General features: G+C 46.6%; 1 protein-coding gene across 1 annotated transcript in view; it reads right to left on the bottom strand.

The window, feature by feature from the left end:
* Positions 1–16,414, bottom strand: part of FAM20C (FAM20C golgi associated secretory pathway kinase) — a 57,597-nt gene extending 41,183 nt beyond the window's left edge. Inside the window, exons 1-3 of the mRNA XM_030284595.4 lie at positions 14,621–16,414; positions 12,764–12,939; positions 4,221–4,299 (exon numbers count right to left, since the gene is read on the bottom strand). Of these exons, the coding sequence (XP_030140455.2) occupies positions 4,221–4,299; positions 12,764–12,939; positions 14,621–15,153 (788 nt within the window). The 5' untranslated portion in view covers positions 15,154–16,414. The remainder of the gene's footprint in view (positions 1–4,220; positions 4,300–12,763; positions 12,940–14,620) is intronic.
* Between the last annotated feature and the right edge of the window lie 2,362 nt (positions 16,415–18,776).

Here is an 18,776-nt window from a genome sequence, read left to right as displayed (position 1 = left end):
CCTGTACTGTGACTTGTAAAATCAGAAGAAAAGAAAGAAGATGTTAAAAATACCAAGTAAAATCTAAAGTTGGAGCAGAACTGGCTTTTATGTGTTCAGTCAAAACTGAGTTCACTAGATACAGTAGTATTTCTTTGAATGGAGCAAATAAGCCTCAAAGATTTTATAATGAATACCCCTTGCACACATCTGTACAATGCAGTCTATAAAAATGGGAATGAGAGATGTCGTTCCTAAACACAGACCACAGGACACTTTTCTCACAACTCCAATAACAAGGTATAATTTTCTATCTGATCCTATTTGGCTTTTCCATAAGGAACTGTAAAAACCTCTCTCAAAATCCTGGCACCAGTGTGTGCAACAGGAATCCTAATGCTGGCTCTGCTGGAGCAGAATTTCCCTCTTCAAGAATAAAGCCTTGGGAGGAAAAAAATAGCGTGTTGGTTTTGTGGCTGAGCCAGCTATTTAAGTCCACGAGCCAGCAGAAACAAAGGGGAACCAAATAAAACTACAAAGCTACAAATGCTCCTTTTGGACAAGTGAGCCAAAACTCTTTTGACATTTATGGCTCTACCCATCCCTACCTGATAAGTCACACAGAAAGCTGCAACTGCAGATATCAGCAATCGTATAAATAAATTTTATTATGTAGCATGTACAGTACTAGTACAGTTAGATACATTAATCAAGGGAGGAGGGGAGGTTGCTATTTTTTTGCTGTCCCATATGGTAATAATTTTGTATGATTGAACTGTTATGAGCTAAATAAAAGTACACATTAACTGTAAAATACATTGCAAATACATTAAATCTTCCCTGGAGTTTTAGCAAATACATGCTTTTTCTATCATGCATTTGGAATTATTATTACTGGGCCATAGGATTTATAAATAGATTTGGCTTCTTCTGCAATACTTTATGGGCAATTATTTCAGAAATGAAGATGAAGAGCCATGGATAAATCAAATAATTGCAGCTGATCAGGCTTTATTTACTGCTATCACATTTCCCTGACTGCTACACTTCTCTCATTTGCCCCACTAGCCTGAATCAGTGACCAGATGAAGAGCTGTCAGTTAATGTCAAACACAGAGCACAAAAAATGCCAAAGGCTGATTCTCATTTCTCCATTTCCAAATTCTGCCTGGGCTTTTCCGGAGCTGGCTTGCTCCCTGGATAAATTCAGTGTGGAACTGGGAGGCTGGGAAAGGGCAGGGGCAGTCAGAGTTCTGCAGTGTGTTCAGCAGTTTTCCAGGGAGCACATTTTGCTGTGGCTGCTCTGTAGAAGTCACAGCCAAAGGTCTGGAGAGCTCCCCTCCCATGAGCAGATGCCCAGCTGTGCCAGGGAAGGGCTGGCATGGTCTCTGCTATCTGCTGCAATCCCACTCAAACAGGTATTAATTCAGTTAGGAAGACACTGAATACAACTTTGTGTGGCAAAAAAACCCAGCTTTCCAGGCAATTCCAGTGAATCAAATCCAAGCAGAGCCTGGGACTGGCCTCATGTCTACAGAATACCCTCCATGTACCTCACACCATGCAGCTTTCAGTATCTGGGATCTCAGACAGGATGGGAAACTCTGGGTTATCAATATTCCTTGGGATCAGGCTTGAAATCCTACACTCAGCCCTATGTAACAGTTGTGTTACCTGGGGCTCATGAAGGAGGTTGCTTGTCTGAATAGGCTTATCAAGTCATGAGGAAAAAAAAAAAGGTGAAATTTCTGCTGCCTTGAAAAGCCACGGGGCTGGTAACACAGAAACAAGTGAAACATGTAGGATGCACTAGGTGGAGGCAACGTGAGTACCCACCAACAGCTTCCTTCAATGAGCTCATCTCAGAAATAGTCACCAGGATTATATTTTATGGCTCTAAACTACTTGGAAAAAAACTGTCTGCCAGCCCTGATGAGCAGAAATGTCTCTGAGCTACCTACAGCCTCCTGTCCTGCTAAGGATCATCCAGCTTTGTGAGACCTGGATAAAAAGGGTACCCCATGGAAAAGGGGAAGCACAATAAACATCTTGGAAGCTGTCAAGGGCCTTAAAAAGATCCTATAAGCATAAGTCTCATAGATTTAAAGCCTGTTTTTTTTTTTATTTTATTATTTTAAATTTCATTCTAGTCTGCTTATTTCTGTATAAAGTAATGATGCTGCAAACCTCTCCAAGAACTTCATCAACCACAGTCCATAAGGTGGAGAAAGAGGCCAGTGGGACCAGATGCCAAAGGAGCTAGGAGGATTTATGCTAGCTGAGCATCTGGCTCCTTGTTCCCTGTTATCAGAGTGAAGACAAATGTTTGCAAACACCCTTATTCCAAATCAGTAATGTCTTCAGGCACAGTCAGCACAATTGCAGCAGTGCTGCTCCTGGAAGGTGCTGCCTGGAAAAGCAGCTGCTGAATGCTTCTTCCAGGGGTTTATGCAGTGCAAAGAGCAGTGAGAAAAGAGGGGGTTGCTGCCCCTCAAATCAAGGCAAGGGAATGATTAAGATATCGTCATTTTCTGTTATTGTTCTAGTGGGTGGTAGTAATTGCTTCTACACAGAAACGTGGCTACACCTCTTTTGTCATCCATCACCTTGCTGAGGCTGTGCATGGTACAGTATTTTGATTTGACCTCATTAGCAGTGCCAGAATTACAATGTCATAGCAATGATAAAGGCTGAGATTATCTGCATCTGAGGAGATGCAGAAGGAGCACATCACCCACGGTGTGAAAAGCCAGCAGTGCAACCACGACCCTGCCAAATACTCAAAGCAGCCTGAATCCCCTGGCTCTTGATTTTGCACGTGGGACAAGACATGATTAGGAATTGTGCCTGTATGCATGAAACCTGCAGATACAGGGGATGGGCTCATGCACTGGTGATCTAAACCCTCAGGGAGGGCACAGGGAGAGGAAGGGCAGGTGCTGGAGCAGATGCTCTCTGGTACCACCTTCCCTCTGAGTTGCCAGTATTATCTGTGCTTCCTCCAGCCTCTCCCAGGCAGCCAGAAATCCACTAGAAATGTGGAGAGATTTGTGTGCAGTTTGGGAGATGACACAGAGGCATTTGGCCTTTGCAGAAATGCCTTGTGCTCTCTGGAAGTTCATAGGATTCTCTTGTGATTCCCACGATAGAGGCACATAGGGAGAGTTCCTGCTTAAACTTCAGTTGAACGAAGGTCAGACCAATTTTTTGACCCTTCTGGCAGTCAAATAAAAGCAAGTCAAATCTGTACTTGTCTGAAGTTAATCTACAGCAAAATCTGTCATGGAACAGGGAATCTCTCAGTCTCCAACCAGCAGTTCCCTTTGAGCTGTGCTCCCCACTACAGCTCTAACACAGTGGCAACACATTCCAAACCTCCCATTCTCACTACCTTAGTCTTCTATGGGTCATCTTAGAGAAGATAAACTGAACTTCTCTACAGTGGGAACAAAATAAGGAAATTAATTTATGATTCCAGTGGTACCCTTGACACGATACTGAATAGCTCTATTAAACATTTTGCAGCCCTGAGTGTCTTTACGAACCCTCTACAATGAGCACAGAGTCATTTTCCTTCTTACAAGACAAACATACACATCAGGATTCAGAAGTCTGTTTTGTATCTGAATAACTTCTCTCATCTCAGTGGGATCCAGGCAGGCACAAATCAAGGCTGCATAACCTTAGTCCTTCCCTTTCTCTCCAGAGTCATCACCTTGCAGTACCACTCTTGGATAAACTCATTTTTACAGACTCAGCATAGACCCAGTGAAATTACTAATACAACTCTTTAATACAAACAACAATAAATCAACTGATTAAATTCTAATTTATCAGACAAATACTCTTTAGCTCTTCCCAAAGCTGTTCTGAATCATCTCTCTTGTCTGGCCATGCTCCAGAGGAGCACTGACGCTAGATAAAGCTCAGACCTGTGCAGTAAGTTTACATAAGATAGAAATGCTGAAAACACCCTGTATTTATGATGGGACATTTCACAGAGATCAGAGTGAGTAACATTCCTGAGAAGACTGTAATGTCTCTGAAGCCTCCTCAGCATCTCTTCCAAAGACCAATCTAGCAGGACCAGGGATCTACAGACCCTGAAGCTCCAGGCTCAGCAGCAAGGCTCAGGGACCAGACACATTAACCTTGGGAGATCCTACAGAAAACTTTTAACAGCTGAGAAAATGCTTACTCCACCACAATTCCACTTTAAATCACAGAATTTTTTTACTTACTTCATTGGTTTAAACAGTGCTTGTCCATAGTTCTGGAATGTCATGATCAACTTCAGCTGGGTGCCTCCTGATTTCATTGCTGTGGGGGAAAAACACAAAACAGCTTTAAAATGAGACATGTGGATCTACTGACACTCAGTTTCCTTGAAACCAAATCATATCTGTTTTTCTCTGTATCAGTTCAGCACTGTGGTATCAGAGTGATCAGAGTCATTCCAACTGGGCAACAGAATTATTCAGCAGAGTACAGGGAAAGGCTTTGAGTGCTGACCAGGGCTAAACATGGATTGTATTTCCTGACACTTTTTTGCCTTTTTCTGACCACCATGGTCTCCATGAGCACCCCAGATGAACATTACCGAGAGGAGCAGACCATTGGAGTCCTGTTTTCCCCACCCCGTGCTTTTGGAGTCCCTTTTAACAAAGGACTCACCCTGGGAAAGGAGATGGGGTGCTGCAGCTGGGATGTACAGCCCAGTGCACAGCAGACAGCTCCTTAATTAAAAGTATGAGCAGATACTGCAGCAATCTCTGATCTCTGCTGTGATTTAATAACTGTTCCTGAGCGGCAGAGATATGTAAATTCCCCTCCTCTGTGCACAGTGGATATGTAGCCAAGCCCAGCCATCACCTTCCAGGGATCCCGAGGTGGTTCGTGCATGAGAGCAGAGCTGTGCAGAGCAGCCTGGCCCGGCTTGGAGGGCACTAGGGGACAGTGAAGGTGACAAGGACAGTGACTTTGCTCATCTCCCAGCTGGGAGCTAATGGGAATTGGATACTCATTCATACCATTCTGAGAAACTTGGACAATGTCACAGTAACAGACAGATTACAGTATTTTTAAAAATTAGGATTTAAAAAAAATATATAGAAGAATTCATAAAAATGCGTTTTACTTGATGATAAGGCCACTTAAAAAGAGAAACATATACTTCAGAAAACAGCTGCTTTTCTGCTGCCTCAATCACAAGCTTCCTAATAAATGAAATTACCTATAGCCTGACTCCTAAATGCACCTCTGTGTTGGGAAGGCCAGCAGGGCGGTGTGGATGAGTCAGTCTTTTAAAGATCCTTTCTAGGAATCATCAGATAATCAATCCCTTTCTTTGCAGCTCTGACAAAAGCCATGTCAACTGGAGAACTACATAAATGTCAAGTTATCTTGCTCTGTAAATTCTGGCTGAGAGTTGCCCTTGTTCCACCTATACAGCTTGTACATGTTTTTTCTCTAATCAATGCCATTAGCTGCACATCTTTTTAATTACTCATCTCTGTGCCTTATCACTAATAGGTCATCAGGTCTCTTTCAGAACTTGTAACCTATATTTTTATAACAAAATGCTATGCAAATATAGTCAGTGTAATTACATTTCTCCTGGAGCAAAATCCCTCCTGTCCTGCTGTTTTGCTTATCCCAGCCTTTTCTTGCCTTTCCGCTTTATCCCAAAGGAACAAATAAATAATTAGAAACTAAAGGGCATTAAGCAATTTGCACTGACCAGGTAAAGCAGAAGCAGAAGGCTTTCCTGGATTAAACTCCCTCCCCTGTGCAGGATGGGCCAGTTGATCTGCACCTGAGGGTGGGAGGAGCACAAGGCTTCTTCATGGCCAGCTCAGAGCCTGAGGACAATGAGAAGCAGAAACTTTCCAGTCCAAGCCCTGCCTGTGGTGCCATCTGTGCACTCTGCAGCAGCCCTGGTTAGTGTGGGCAGCTGGAGCTGCCCTTGCCCCCTGCCACAGGGACACACACAGGGCATTTCACACCCCACCACCACAGGCCTGGCATTTCAAAGAATCACAGCATGGTCTGGGTTGGAAGGGACCTTAAAGACTCACCAGTCTAACACCCTTGCCACCAGAGCAATGCAAAGAAGGAAAAAAAGTAAGTTTTAGACACCCTTCTCTAGGCACAGAGCTTCAGATACTAAGAGGACTGGTTTCTCAGCTAATTAAAGCCACTCGACAGATAATGATTTTGTTAGCAGCCAAACTCAACAGCGAGGATGTCATCACCAAGCAGGGAAATGTATGAAGAAGATTAACAATTCAGAATAATTCTTCCATGAGACACAAAAGCCTGGTTTCCTGTCAGAAGGAACTGAGCTGAAGTAAGACAAAAGCATCTCCCTCGACTTTTTAGATCTATCTTATTGTATTCCCTTCATTGGTTGCACCCGTAGCCTCACCCCAAGACAAGTTTTGCTGCCTCCCACTGCTGCTGGGAGCAAGCTTTGGAACTCTGAAACCAGAGGGGGCACGGGTGGGAATTGTGTCCCATTGTGCTTTAGGGCAGGGCAGGGTGGAAACCACATGGAGAATGGAAAACCCAATGCCAGAGCTCCACCTTGGCCTCCTCCTGCTATCCACGTGCAGCTCTTCCCACTTTGTCTGCTCTTCCAGTGGCACAGATGTGCTGGCCAGGCTGGGGTGAGGCAAGGCCACCCTCCACATCCATGGATATAAACCCATGGACAGAGCCTGGCATTGTAATCCCTGCAGAGGGGGAACACCTGAGCTTGGACTGCTCCTTTGAGCTCGACAAGAACCTTGCTTTACCTGCAAACTAGGCAGCCTTGGAGCAGTCCAGGATGCCCAAATTTTGGGAGTGGCAATGCCAGAGAAGAGCAGATTTCACCTGGAGATGATCCACTCTAAGTCAGATCACTTCCCCTGTCCTAACCTAGCATCACATCTGCACACTCTCCTTGTCTGAGCTGTGCTCCTCCCTTTCCTGCCCAGCCTCAGTTAAACATGTCCCTCTAGCCACTGTGGCCTGTCATCTTGTTTGTCCCAAACAAACATCATTTTCTCACCTGGAAACATCCCCGTGCCTTTATCTGCTGCCCACAGGCCCATTCCTGAAGAATGCACAACACCCAGGAGCAGCACATCCCATTTTCCAGGGAGTAGAGGATGCTGCACCACTGCAATCTGTCACATCTGGGATCAGCAGGTTTGGGGATTTTTACAAAATCCTTGCAACACAAGGCTCTGCTGACTCCAAAGGAACCACCAGTCACACTCTAAATTCACCTTTTATTTTTTTGAAGTATTTTAATATACTGTAACACCATAGGTCACAAACAGCTCTGTAAAGGCTTTATAAACCTGCTAGCTCACAGCAGGCACTTCAAATCAAGTCTCACACAGCTCCTGGATGTACTGGCACACTGCTAAAAAACAAATCCCAGTGCCATCATTACTTTTCATCTTCAGGCAATTCAAAGCCTCTCTTTTCCCTCCAAAGCAGAAGGAAATGGCAAGAAGCATTAACCTTTCCTGTTAACCCAGTGTAAGGGCTCTAGGGTGTGATCAGAAATCTTCCTAACTTCAGGAGGCTTTGCAAAAAATTCCCTGAGATATCTTTTTGCCTGAATGTTTGGGATTAGAGTCTTGACCAAAGATTAGTGAAATTGGTGGGATTCCTTCTGTTTTCCCTGACAGACTTTAGATCAAGGCTGCAAAAGTCCCAGCTCCATTTACATCCCTGAGCCTGCTGCCATGGCCACCTGCCACGTCTGACTTCCCCACCTTGTCACCTCACCAAGACAAGTCCTGGATCCCCTCCCTGAGCCACAGACCCCACCCAACACAAAAGGTGTCCCAGCTGTCACCTCTCAGGCATCTTTTCAAGCTGTATGCTACAGGGGTCCTGGCAGTCTGGCACTGACAATGCTGCCCAGAGGGATTTGACCCAAAGGGATTTGGAATTCCAACTGCTCTGCCTGTCCAGCTCCTCTGCCTTGCTCCACCACAGCCCAGATCCTACCATCATATGGTTTTCTGATGGAGAGAGAGAGTCCCAACAGGATCTCTGAACTTTTCCTGATTCTTTTGGTCAGCATCCAACAAACATTTTAAAATGTATTTAATTATGCAGAGCTAATGCCTGAGCAGTGAGATACAGTCACAGCCTGGAATGCAGTTAACATCTCAAACAGAGGATGCTAAGATCCATTTTGGATTCCTATTTATAGATCAAGCTCAAATCTAACATAAACAGGGTTGACTTTACCAAGTAATGCTCTGCCCCAGGCTGGAGACCTGTAGCCTGTACAAGGTGTAAAGAACATATTTTTAAATAAATTCAAGACCTCATCATCTTTTCATTTGTCCTTGTTCAGCCAATTCTGCTAACTTGGTTTTTAAAGGACTTTTAGTCAAGAAAGTAAAAGATTTCTGCAGGGGAAGAGATCTGTGAAATTATTCTAAGGTTTTGCTGTGCATTTTAAGTCCCCTCCTTTCATCTGGAATTGTACATTAAATCAATCTGTTGACTCGGCAGATCCATTGTTTCCTTACACAGTAAATCAAAGATGCTACATTTCATTGTTTTCCACAAGTTCTCAAAAGCACTTCTTCCTTTCCTTTGGATGAAATGTTCACGATTTTCTTTAGAGCCAGAATTTATGTTCAATATTTAGAGTCTTGTCTTTCTCTTTTCTCTTTTCTTTCCATGCCTTGAAGCAGAGTCCACCTCAGGTAATTGCAGCTTTTATTCCCAGTGTGAGTAATCTCACACACTTGCTTTCTAATTACTGCCTGTACAAACTGAAGGCATCACAGATTCACAAATTACCTCAGTCAGGTAGTCAGTTCTCTTCACGGCCAGAGAACTTAAAGAATCAAAAAATAAATTCCGGCTCCTCAGAGGAATTGCAAAGTCTATTCTGCTTACAGGGAGTCTCCTCTGGACAGCAAGCCCAAACCCACAGTGCCCCTCCAATGCACCATGCCAGAGCTGGTGCTAAACTGCTGATAGTGCTGCCACAATTATGCACAGACATCTTGTAAATATGCAAGAAAACAGCTAACTGTAGTTATTTATGCATGCAATAAGCAGCTATGAAAGGCAAAGGAAATGTGCAATTGCCTGTGCATGTGCTTCTGAAAGCCAGGCTTCAGTGCTCAGTGGAAAAACAATTCTCTGTAGGCTCCTATTTATGGCAAGAGGAAATTTTCAGTGAGTTAAATCAAATTAAGAGCTATCCCTTTATGCTGAACAAAATGAATAGGAAATATGAGTGTATATATATATATGTGGGGCACAGAAAGATCCTGAGCTGGGTAACCCTGTCCTTTCCCAGGCCAGCTCTAGGTGTCACTGTGGGAGCTGCATGGGATGCTCCTTCCCATCCATGGATTTGTTCCATTTAAACTTTAACATCAAGCAAATGTCACCTTGGTGCTCCCTGCTCTTGGGAGTTGCTTCTGTCACCGTTTTCATTTTAAAATACCTCTGCACATGACAGAGTCGTGTGAGTGGCTCTAGCAGATGTGGGGGATCAGTCTGGTCCCCACTCTCACCCATAAATAATGCAGGGGGAGGAGAGAAATCACAGTCTGGCCAAGAATACTGCTTTGCTGCAGTTTGGATCTAATTACTGTGGGTATCAGGCAAATCACCTAATTCTATTAGAGCCAAAGTAAATCTGAACACTGGGAAGAAACTGGATAAAGCCATATCCCATTTCACCTAATGCAAGTAACCCTGTATATTTAATTGTCTGCTTGCTAAAAGGAGCCTGAAGACCAGACATTATCAAGGTTTCAATTTATTTTATACTCCTAACTTGATATCTTTCCAGCTGCCTTAAAAAGGAAAAAAAAAAAACAAAACAACCTAGTAAAAATTGACCATAAGGAAAAAAAACCAAGGCTAATTAGAAGATAAGCAGGAATATGCAAAGAATGTAACAGCCCTATAAATGTCCTTTGGTCAATTATATTACCCTTTATTAATCAGATTACATGCTTTTGAATCCCTCTGCTGCTCTGCAGTAAAGCTGAAAGCTAGCAGGAATTACTTTAAAACATGTATTTTTAAACATCCAAAGAATTTGCAACATAAAATAAGAGAAGTTGCATTGTGCAAACAATAATTTTTAAAAGTGTTTTAGCAATATACTCTTTCTTTCTTTGCAAGCTGAAAAAGCTCCTGAATCCCACAGGGTCAGGCAGTGTATGCTAACACCAAAATTCAGATCCTGGCATCTCTAGATTGGCAAAAGTTCCCTTCCATTTCCATATACTTGATTTTAGACTGGGATTTATGTGTAGGAATCATTCCCTGTCAGCTCCCATAGCGGCCAACAACAATACCAAATACACCTCATGGTTTAATTTATGGAAATTATCCTGACTGATTGCTAGAAACCATGGCTCTGTGTTTTTGTTAGAGGCATAAGAGGCCCTACCATGCTCTTAAGAGCCTTGTTCAAACATTAACAGAGGCAATCCCAAAGGGAATTGCTAATAGCAACCATAAATCTTCCTCTGTGGTCCCATGGCCCTTTCCCCCGCGATCAGAAAGCTCCATCAAAATCAGAATTAATGGAAACCCCATGATACATCTGTATGACACATTTGGTGAAATCATGGCCCCAGGGAAGTAAGTGGCAAAAACTTCCACTGACGTCACCAGGGTCGGGATTTCACTCCCATTTTTTATGATAATTCTTTGCTGCTAGGCCAGCTGAAGCAGAGAGAGGTGAAGCCACATGCCCAGAAGCACAAGTGAACACCAAGCCCAGAAGATCAAGTGAAGAGTGAGCACTAAACTATTATTTTTTGTTTCTACCTCCTTTTTTTCCCCACCAGCTTCTATGTCCCTAATCCACCTCAGCCATGCCCCTGCTCTGCAGAAGGGACAGATTTCATGGCTTGAGCCCTGCTGAGTTTGCTGCAGACACTCTCCTCCTGCACAGACAGTGCAGCTGAGCTCTGGACTGCTGGGGAGGTGAGTAAAGATCAATACTCAGCAGCCATGTGGTACAAACTGCTACAGCCACTGTACTTTGTGCAAACCTCAAGAGATGGCTCGGTTGGGCATCACCTCTGCCCCTTTGGGGACAGCTGGGCCACTGCCTGGCCACTGCTGCTCTCTGTGGGGACAGGGATGGCCACAGACTGCATCTGTCCCTCCTCAGTGCATGTGCCCAAGGAGCAATTTCACACGCGTGTTACAAAGTGCTGGCTCAACCCCCATTTACACGTGCCACTAACATTCCAAAAACTGGTGGGTACTGAAGGGTGGGGTAAGGAAAGGTGAGGGCTGTGTCTGGGGGAAAATCCCCCAGGCTGTGTCCATACAGTGCCCTCGTCACCCTCCAGTGCAGACCAGAGGAGCATGGGCAGTCTGCTGCTACCTGCAGTGTCACCTCTGTGCTGGGGAAGGGAAAACACAGGGCTTGATGGGCAAACATGACCCCCCCTTAATGAATCACCTCAGTCCAGACCTTTGGGGTCAGAAAACCCATCACAGGTTAATAAGCAAACCCATGTTTGTCCTCTTTCCTGAGCTACAAGTCCACTGGACCCTTGAATCCAACATGTGGGATGGCACCTGGGTACCACAAGCTGCTTTATTCAAAGTGCTGCTCCAGCAGAGCAGTGCACTGAGCACAGCCAACACACAGCCAGATTCACTGGGCTGAAGGTCTCCCGTGGCATCCTGCATTTTACACCTACTCCATCCCAACCAGCTAAATCAGCCCACTCCTGATGACCTAGGATCTCCTTTATTCCTGCTCAGCAGCCGCCGTGATTCACACAAAGGAAAATGTAAACCTTAGGGCTGCTTGAGCTATTCTTGCCCAGACCATTTCCTGCTGAAGCCAGGGGAAATTCTGCCTTGCAGGGTTAAAGACCTGCTGACCTCATCCCACGGTGCCAACACACCATCAGCACTTTCACAGAGCTCCTGCTATTTCATCCCTCTGAAAGGGACTTTGCAACTCTGTGGTCAGCACAAGTAACTCCATTTTCTGCCTGGTGGATGGAAACCACTGCCTGTGCTGCAACTCCCTACCTTTGGAAACCACGGGCTGTGCACTTGTTTAGTATCCCAGGGCTTTCATCTAAGGTTGTGCCACTTCTTTCCCTGCGCAGCTAAATTCAAGAAGACACGCATTGCCATTAAACAAGCCTGGAGAAAAGCCCCGAACGGCGTCACCTTGTTTAACCAGAGGCAAAGGCTGACACGGGCACATCCCTGGTGAGGATTTACAGGCAGAGCTGAGCAGGCAGAGCTGAGCTGTGCTCAGCAGGAGGCTGGCTTGCCTGGAGCTGCCTGCCATGCCCGGGGAAGCTGCAGCTCCTGCAGCCGCAGCGCCCGCGCTGCCGCCGCAGCAGGGCTGCAGGGCTGCCAGGCACAGCCTTTTAAATAATAATCAGCCACTGATACAAAGCTAGCTCATGCAAGATGCTGTCTGCTTTCTGCCATCCCTTTTTTTTTTTTTTTTTTTTTTTTTGTCAGCGTTATTTATTTTAAATAACTGAAGAGGGCACTTTCAGCCTGATTGTGACTAAAGGATCTCTGACACAAATGGGGTTTGCCTTGCTGGGAGGCTTGGCAATTATTCAGGTAATACAGAGCTGGCAATATCTCTTTATGTTTACCAGGGAAAATGAGCAGGGAACAGGGAAGTAGGAAAGCAAAGTTGCAGGGATGCTGGAGAGAAGCCATGCAAAATATTAATACTCAAACAGCAGTGAGATCTGAACAAAGAGCAAATAATGGTAAAAAAAATATCCAAACATACCAACACTGGTTATCTTTTGGGAGACAAGGTCTTGTAGTAAAGCCTCAATTGCAGGATTATGTCTGGAATACAGCTCGTACCGATTAATGCCAATGTGGAATTTTAACCAGTTTGGGTAGGAGTCTACGGAGGTTTCTCCAGTTGGCAAAAATCCTTCATGATGCTCTTCATTTTGCCTACCACCAAAAACAACACAACAAAAACCCAAAGTTGGGGAGAAAGAAATAATGTTACAGTTTGTAGCACACATCAAGAAACAGGGCTTCAAAATGTGACAACTTGGAAAGGCAAAGCGCTGCAGAAGGGAGAGAGGTCCCAGGTTCCTCCCTGCACCAGGAGCCTCCTCTCACTTGGGGCCAGGGAGGAGATGGATTCCCACTTCCCCTCATCCTGCCTGACTTATCACCCATGAAAGTCAGGAGCAAAACTCAGAGAGGCATCACTGAGCGCTGGCAGAGGCCCTTCTATAGCACAAACACAGAGCTCAAGTTTTACCTTGTGTTTAGGTCCCATTGTGTTGCACACAGCTTCTACAGGTCTGACTCAAATAACAGCATTATCCTGAACCTTTATTTAACAGGGACATGGGGCAGGAAACCAAGAGTGCAGCAGAACCTGAGCTGTGGTGCCCAGTCCCTCCTCCTTCTTAAAGAGGGAGAATGAGAGAAACTGCATCACTCTGAAGCAGCTGTCAAAGAGGAATCGGCTGGTCGTGCCCCTTCCCGAGCAGTAGGAACCTACCACAGCAAAGAATTAATTAAAATGATCACTACCTTCTGAATTTCACTTCAGTTCTGTGAACCTTGGCTGCTGCCACTAAGGGAAATATGTACAACAGGCAGCTGCACTGTGGAGATCAGTGTTGATTTCACTCTTCGCCTACTGAACAGACTAACCCATATTTTTGATCCAGAGTTCTCTGTGTTTACAGTCATCTCCAGATGTTCAGGCATTTGTGACTTTTTTTTTTTTTTTCTTTTTCTTTCAAAGAGCCCAAAACTTTCCAGGTTATTTCCCTTCACAGTCAGTTAGGATTATTAGATGGAATGGGCCTGGACAATTCACATGCTCATAGGGCAGAAATCAGAATTATTTATCCTCTCTTTCTAAAGGTTTAGATCATGCTGGCTGCTCTGCAGCTTGACAGAGCTTTTGCACGGTACAATGCAGCTGTTTAAACATTACAATGTCAGTGTGTTTGGAAGAGGGTGCTGTTGTATTAGACAACCCTTTTGATTTTTCAGTCATTGAATTTCTTAGCATTTCTTAGGAGCCAACAGGGCATACGATTCACAGAGGCAACTGACTGCTTTGAAGGCTGGAGAGTGGTGGAGGTGCAGGGCACTGGGAATTAATTGAGGATGAAAAATGTAGCCCAGATCAGATCCTGAAAGCGGAAATACCTGCCAGGATGAATGCCTTTGTGGCACTAGAGCCTGCTTTTGAGAAGGGTTAATGTATTACTGTCTGGCCTCACTGCTCAGCCCCTTCACCTCTGGGTGGGAGACTGGGAAGGTGCTGGAGAGGAAGGCTCGCTGTGAGCTCACCCTCTTCCTCACACCGTTCTTCCGGCAGCATCTGCCTCGGCTGCAGCTGGAGATGGGGCAGACGGACCCCTTGGCCTCAGCGCTCCAGCCTTCCCGTACTGCCGTGTTTGTTCTGTATTCCAGGGCATTCATTTCCCGAAGGAACACGGCCGGGCGAGCCTGCGAACGGCTGCTCTTTTCCCCGGTGACCCCGAAACGCTCCGTTCAACCTTCCACCCTAAACGCACGGCACCCTTTAAAGCCCTCTCTCCCCTCCGAAGGGCAGCGACCGGGGGGCCACGCCACATCCCCCGAGCCCCGTCCCACTCACCACTCGGGCTGCTCGGCCGCCCGCGGGTTGAACCTGATGTCGCTGTTGACATTGAAGAGGAGGTCGCGGTCGGCCAGCGGGGGCAGGGCGGCGCGGTACAGCGGGTGCTGGAAGAGCGCGGCCAGCGGGGCGGCGTTGCCGGCGGGGGGCGGCGGGCGCGGCGCCCCGGGGCCGATCAAGCGCCGCGCCCTCCCCGCCGCCGCCGCCGCCGCCGCCGCGGCCCCGCCGCCCGCTCCGCCGCCCGCTCCGCCGCCCGCCGCCCGCTCCGCCGCCTCCCGCGACTGCGACGAGAGGTTGGAGGCCGGCTCGGCGCTGAAGTCCTGCAGGATCCGCAGCGTGTGCTTGCCGGGCCAGCGCGGCGCGGCGGCGCGGGGCGGCGCGGCGGCGGGCGGCGGGCAGGAGCAGCCCGGCCGGCCCTCGGGGCCGCGGCGCTCCAGGCGCGGCAGCAGGTCGATCATGATGTGCATGGTGCAGGCGACGAGGAACACCATCAGGATCAGCACCCGGAACTTGCGGACCAGGAGCATTTTCATGGCCGGGGCGGCTGATGAATTAGCGGGGGAGGGGGAGGGAGCGGAGGCGGCGGACAGAGCCCGGGCGGGCGCGGGGCTGCCGGGCCCCCCCCGGGACTCCGGCGTGCTCCTCTCGGGTCGGCAAGCGAGCGATCAAGTCAATAAAGTTACCTCCATAGGCGCCGGGAAATAAACAGGCTAAACGCGATAGGTCCTCATGTCTCAGTATCATCAAGAACTTGGGAGGGGGGAGGGAAAAAAAAATAAAAGGGGAAAAAAAATTTTAAAAAGAAAGAAAAAAAAAAAGAGCTCCGGACCGAGCCTTTAAAATCAACAGGAAAACAATGCCAGCGGCATGGTAATATAGAAAGCCATCTGTTCACGATTTCTCCCTCTTTTTATTACAGGGATCACAACAAACAGGGAAAACTGGCTCTTGGAGAGAAACCGGCATCAGACACAGGCGCTGATTAAATAAAATTTAAGAAAAAATATGGGGAGGAGGAAGGGGGAAATAAAAATATTAAGAAAACCTGTACGGAAAGGCGACAGAAGAAAAAAAATCATCCATAATATTTGGCTGTGCTGGAAACGCTGACTCCTTTCCCTTGGATTTGAGCAGTGATGCAGCAGAAGCGCTCCCCGCTCGCTCTTGCTCCCTCTCTTCTCTCAGACTCTTTAAGAACATTGGCTGGAAAATCATTTTCTTAGAGCGGTTCCAGTTTCTTCATCCATCACGTCCAGTGCTTGGGAGAGATTAGTAAGTTCAACTGTGATCGAGTCTGGGTGGCTGCTGTATCCGAGCTGGGCTTGTGCTTTGGCTTGGGTTGGTTTTTTTTGGCTGCAAAACTGTCTGATGGCACAACTGCAACATAAAGGTTAAATATGGCACAGAAAAAAAAAGGGGGGGGGGAAAGGGAGGATTAGAGGAAAGAAACTAATATAAATCAGTAGAGGTTCTTTTTAGCGAAGAGGTCTTTGATCTCTGCTGGGTCTAACAGATCTTTCTTTTAAAGAGAGCGAGAATGGAAGAGAGAAGGGGGAGAGAAGGAAAAGGGGGGAGAGATCTTTGGCAGGTGCAGAGTGAAAACCTCTTTCAGCTACACTGAATTCTGGAGACTGGTTGGACTAGTAGCTCTGCAGCTCCAGCTTTCAGTGGGTGTGTTAAATATTATGAGCGAGCCATGATTCCTGCCTTCCTCACGTCATAGTTAGGAGATTGGCTAAATAAACGCTACAGTGATAGTAACAGGAAAACCTCAACCAAAAGAGGGTTTTTTCCCCTCCTCTCCTCCCTCCTTCCCACCTCCCCCTTTTCATTCTACTGCAGCTCCAACTGGGGCAAGGAGAGGGCGTCTGTTCCACAAAGGTTTGGGAAAATATAAATATATATATATATATATGAAGGGAAAAAAAAAAAGAAAAAGAGAAGCGGCAGAGGAGAGAGGGATGTGCGCTGGCAGCGCTGCGAACAGCAGCGCGGTTGTGCCGGGCTGGGATCGGCGCTGCTGCCCCGGCACCGCCCGGCACGGTCCGCCCGCTTCCCCCGGAGCAGGCGGTGGGTCTGACCCAGCCCCAGCCCGGCAGCGGGCTGCCCTCCCTGCTGCTGCCCGCTGCCCTGCCCGGCTGGCCCCGGGGCTAATGGAAGTGGCCATCGGGCTAGCACAGCCCCGAGAGTGCTGCCGGCAGCTGGCTAAGAGTGAGCGCACGCCGGAGGAAGGAACAAGCTGTTCCTGGTTCTGCAGGGCATCCGGCAGGGATGCTCCGATTTCTGGGCAGCTGTCTTTAGCCAGTGTTCCCCTGGATTCTGTGGCCCATAGCAAGTTGTTGAGTTGGGCTGTAGGACGACTGAGAAAGATGAAGTGCTTACCCCAACCCACCACCACCTTTCCACAGAAACATCTCCATGCTGGATATGGCAGTCCATTTTTCCCTGCATTAAACCACATCAAAGTATTTCCTCCCCTCAAAAAGTCTTTCCTCACCCACCAGGCCCATCCAGCATTGTTCCCTTACTGGCACTTCTGCAGAGCCCAGTGCTTTGCACTCCTCTGAAGCACATCCGTGCAGTGTTACAGTGTCACCATCTTTTGCACAAGGGAAATCACTGACTTTCCAGCAGGAAAAAACAGATTGATATACCAAAAAAAAAAAAAAAATTAAAAAAAAGAAAAAAACTAACAGGGCCACGATCCTATGGACTACTCTGCACCTTTGTGGAGAGACAAAATTTGTTGTCCTAGGGAGACTTTGTAGTCCCAGGGTTCAGAGGTACACCCTGATCCTTCAAGTACAGGTGTATTTAGTCACAGAAAAACATTTTGCTGCAATGCCAGAAGCAAGGCTTTGTGTCTTTTCCCACTTTTTTTCACCAAGATCAGCTTGGACAAAGGCTGTCTGGACAGCTGACTTTGTGGCTGATGGCGGAGGGCAGCAGAAGCCAGCCAGGGGTGAGTGCAGGGTATGTGGTTCCCTGTGTATCACTTAAGTTACACTTTACTGTGGCTTTTTAAGGAGTTCTGGGGGAGCTGTTTGTAGCACTTCAAGTGGGGCTAGATAACATAACACTTTATCTCCTTTAGCAAGGCACAGTACAATTTGTAGGTTGCAAATTTTAGTTGCATTTTCTTAGTGTTGGCCCTACTAAAACTTAGGCCTATGGTGTTAGATGAGGGTGAAACTGAACAGGTCTGCTGAGAAAGTTGAAAATTACTTAAATGAGTTCTTTAAGTTAAAGTTGTTTGAATTTACTTTACAGTAAAAGAACATTGTGTCAAACGTTGTAACTCCATGTGTAAGAGCAGTATAATGAAAGGGAGACTGGCTTTGTAATATAATGCAAGCAACTAGATGTAGTTCATTAAAGGACTTTCAAGAGGTGAAAATGACAATACTCTGAACAAAAACTAATTCCTCTAGATGACATGTTTTTGTTTTTATCAGTGTGACCTTTAGTGTATGTTGGCTATTTAGTTAAATATGGTTTCATCTAAATTCTGTCTGCCTGTAAACTGAATCTCCCTGTCTTCTACAAGCTGTCTATTCCTTGAGTCTTTTCAACATTTGAGTTTTATCTCAGGATGTGAGATCGGTAGATGTACTGTACTTTCTTCTGTAACTGGCCTTTGTGGACACGTTTTGGCTGGACCAAAGTGCCCCCAGAGATGTGAATAAAAGATAAAAAGGGATCTGTCTTACGTCTCTGTGTTTGTTTCTCAACCTCAGTATATACAAATGCCTTTGGCCACTGATTGGTCATCTGTGAAGTAGGATGCACTGGCCAGTTGGTGAATCCGGCAGAGAGTGAGCTTGTAGCTTTGTTTTGCACAATGGGAAATGCATAATTCCTCGTTTCCTGAGCCTTTCTCCCCCTGGCCTGAGGGCTGGTAATGACCAGCACCAGCAGTGTGTTACAGCCCCTCTGTGCCTCTAAGCTGTGAGGATTGGTGAAGCCAAGGGAATGAAGGCAGAGCTCAGCTGGCTCTCCCCAAAGCCCTGTGGGTTCCCCCTCAGCCCATCACACCGGGAGGATGTCAGCCCACCTCTTTTCTTACACACCTTTCCCGTCAGCAGCTGCAAGAGCACAGCCCTGCTCTTGTCCTGGAGTCACTGTGCCCTCTCACCTCCCCAGATCATGTTTGGGG

This window comes from Taeniopygia guttata, chromosome 14, assembly GCF_048771995.1.
Source record: "Taeniopygia guttata chromosome 14, bTaeGut7.mat, whole genome shotgun sequence".
Classification (NCBI taxonomy): Eukaryota; Metazoa; Chordata; class Aves; order Passeriformes; family Estrildidae; genus Taeniopygia; species Taeniopygia guttata.
The sequence above is the reverse complement of the archived record's forward strand: the minus strand, read 5'-3'. Positions and strand labels throughout refer to the sequence as shown.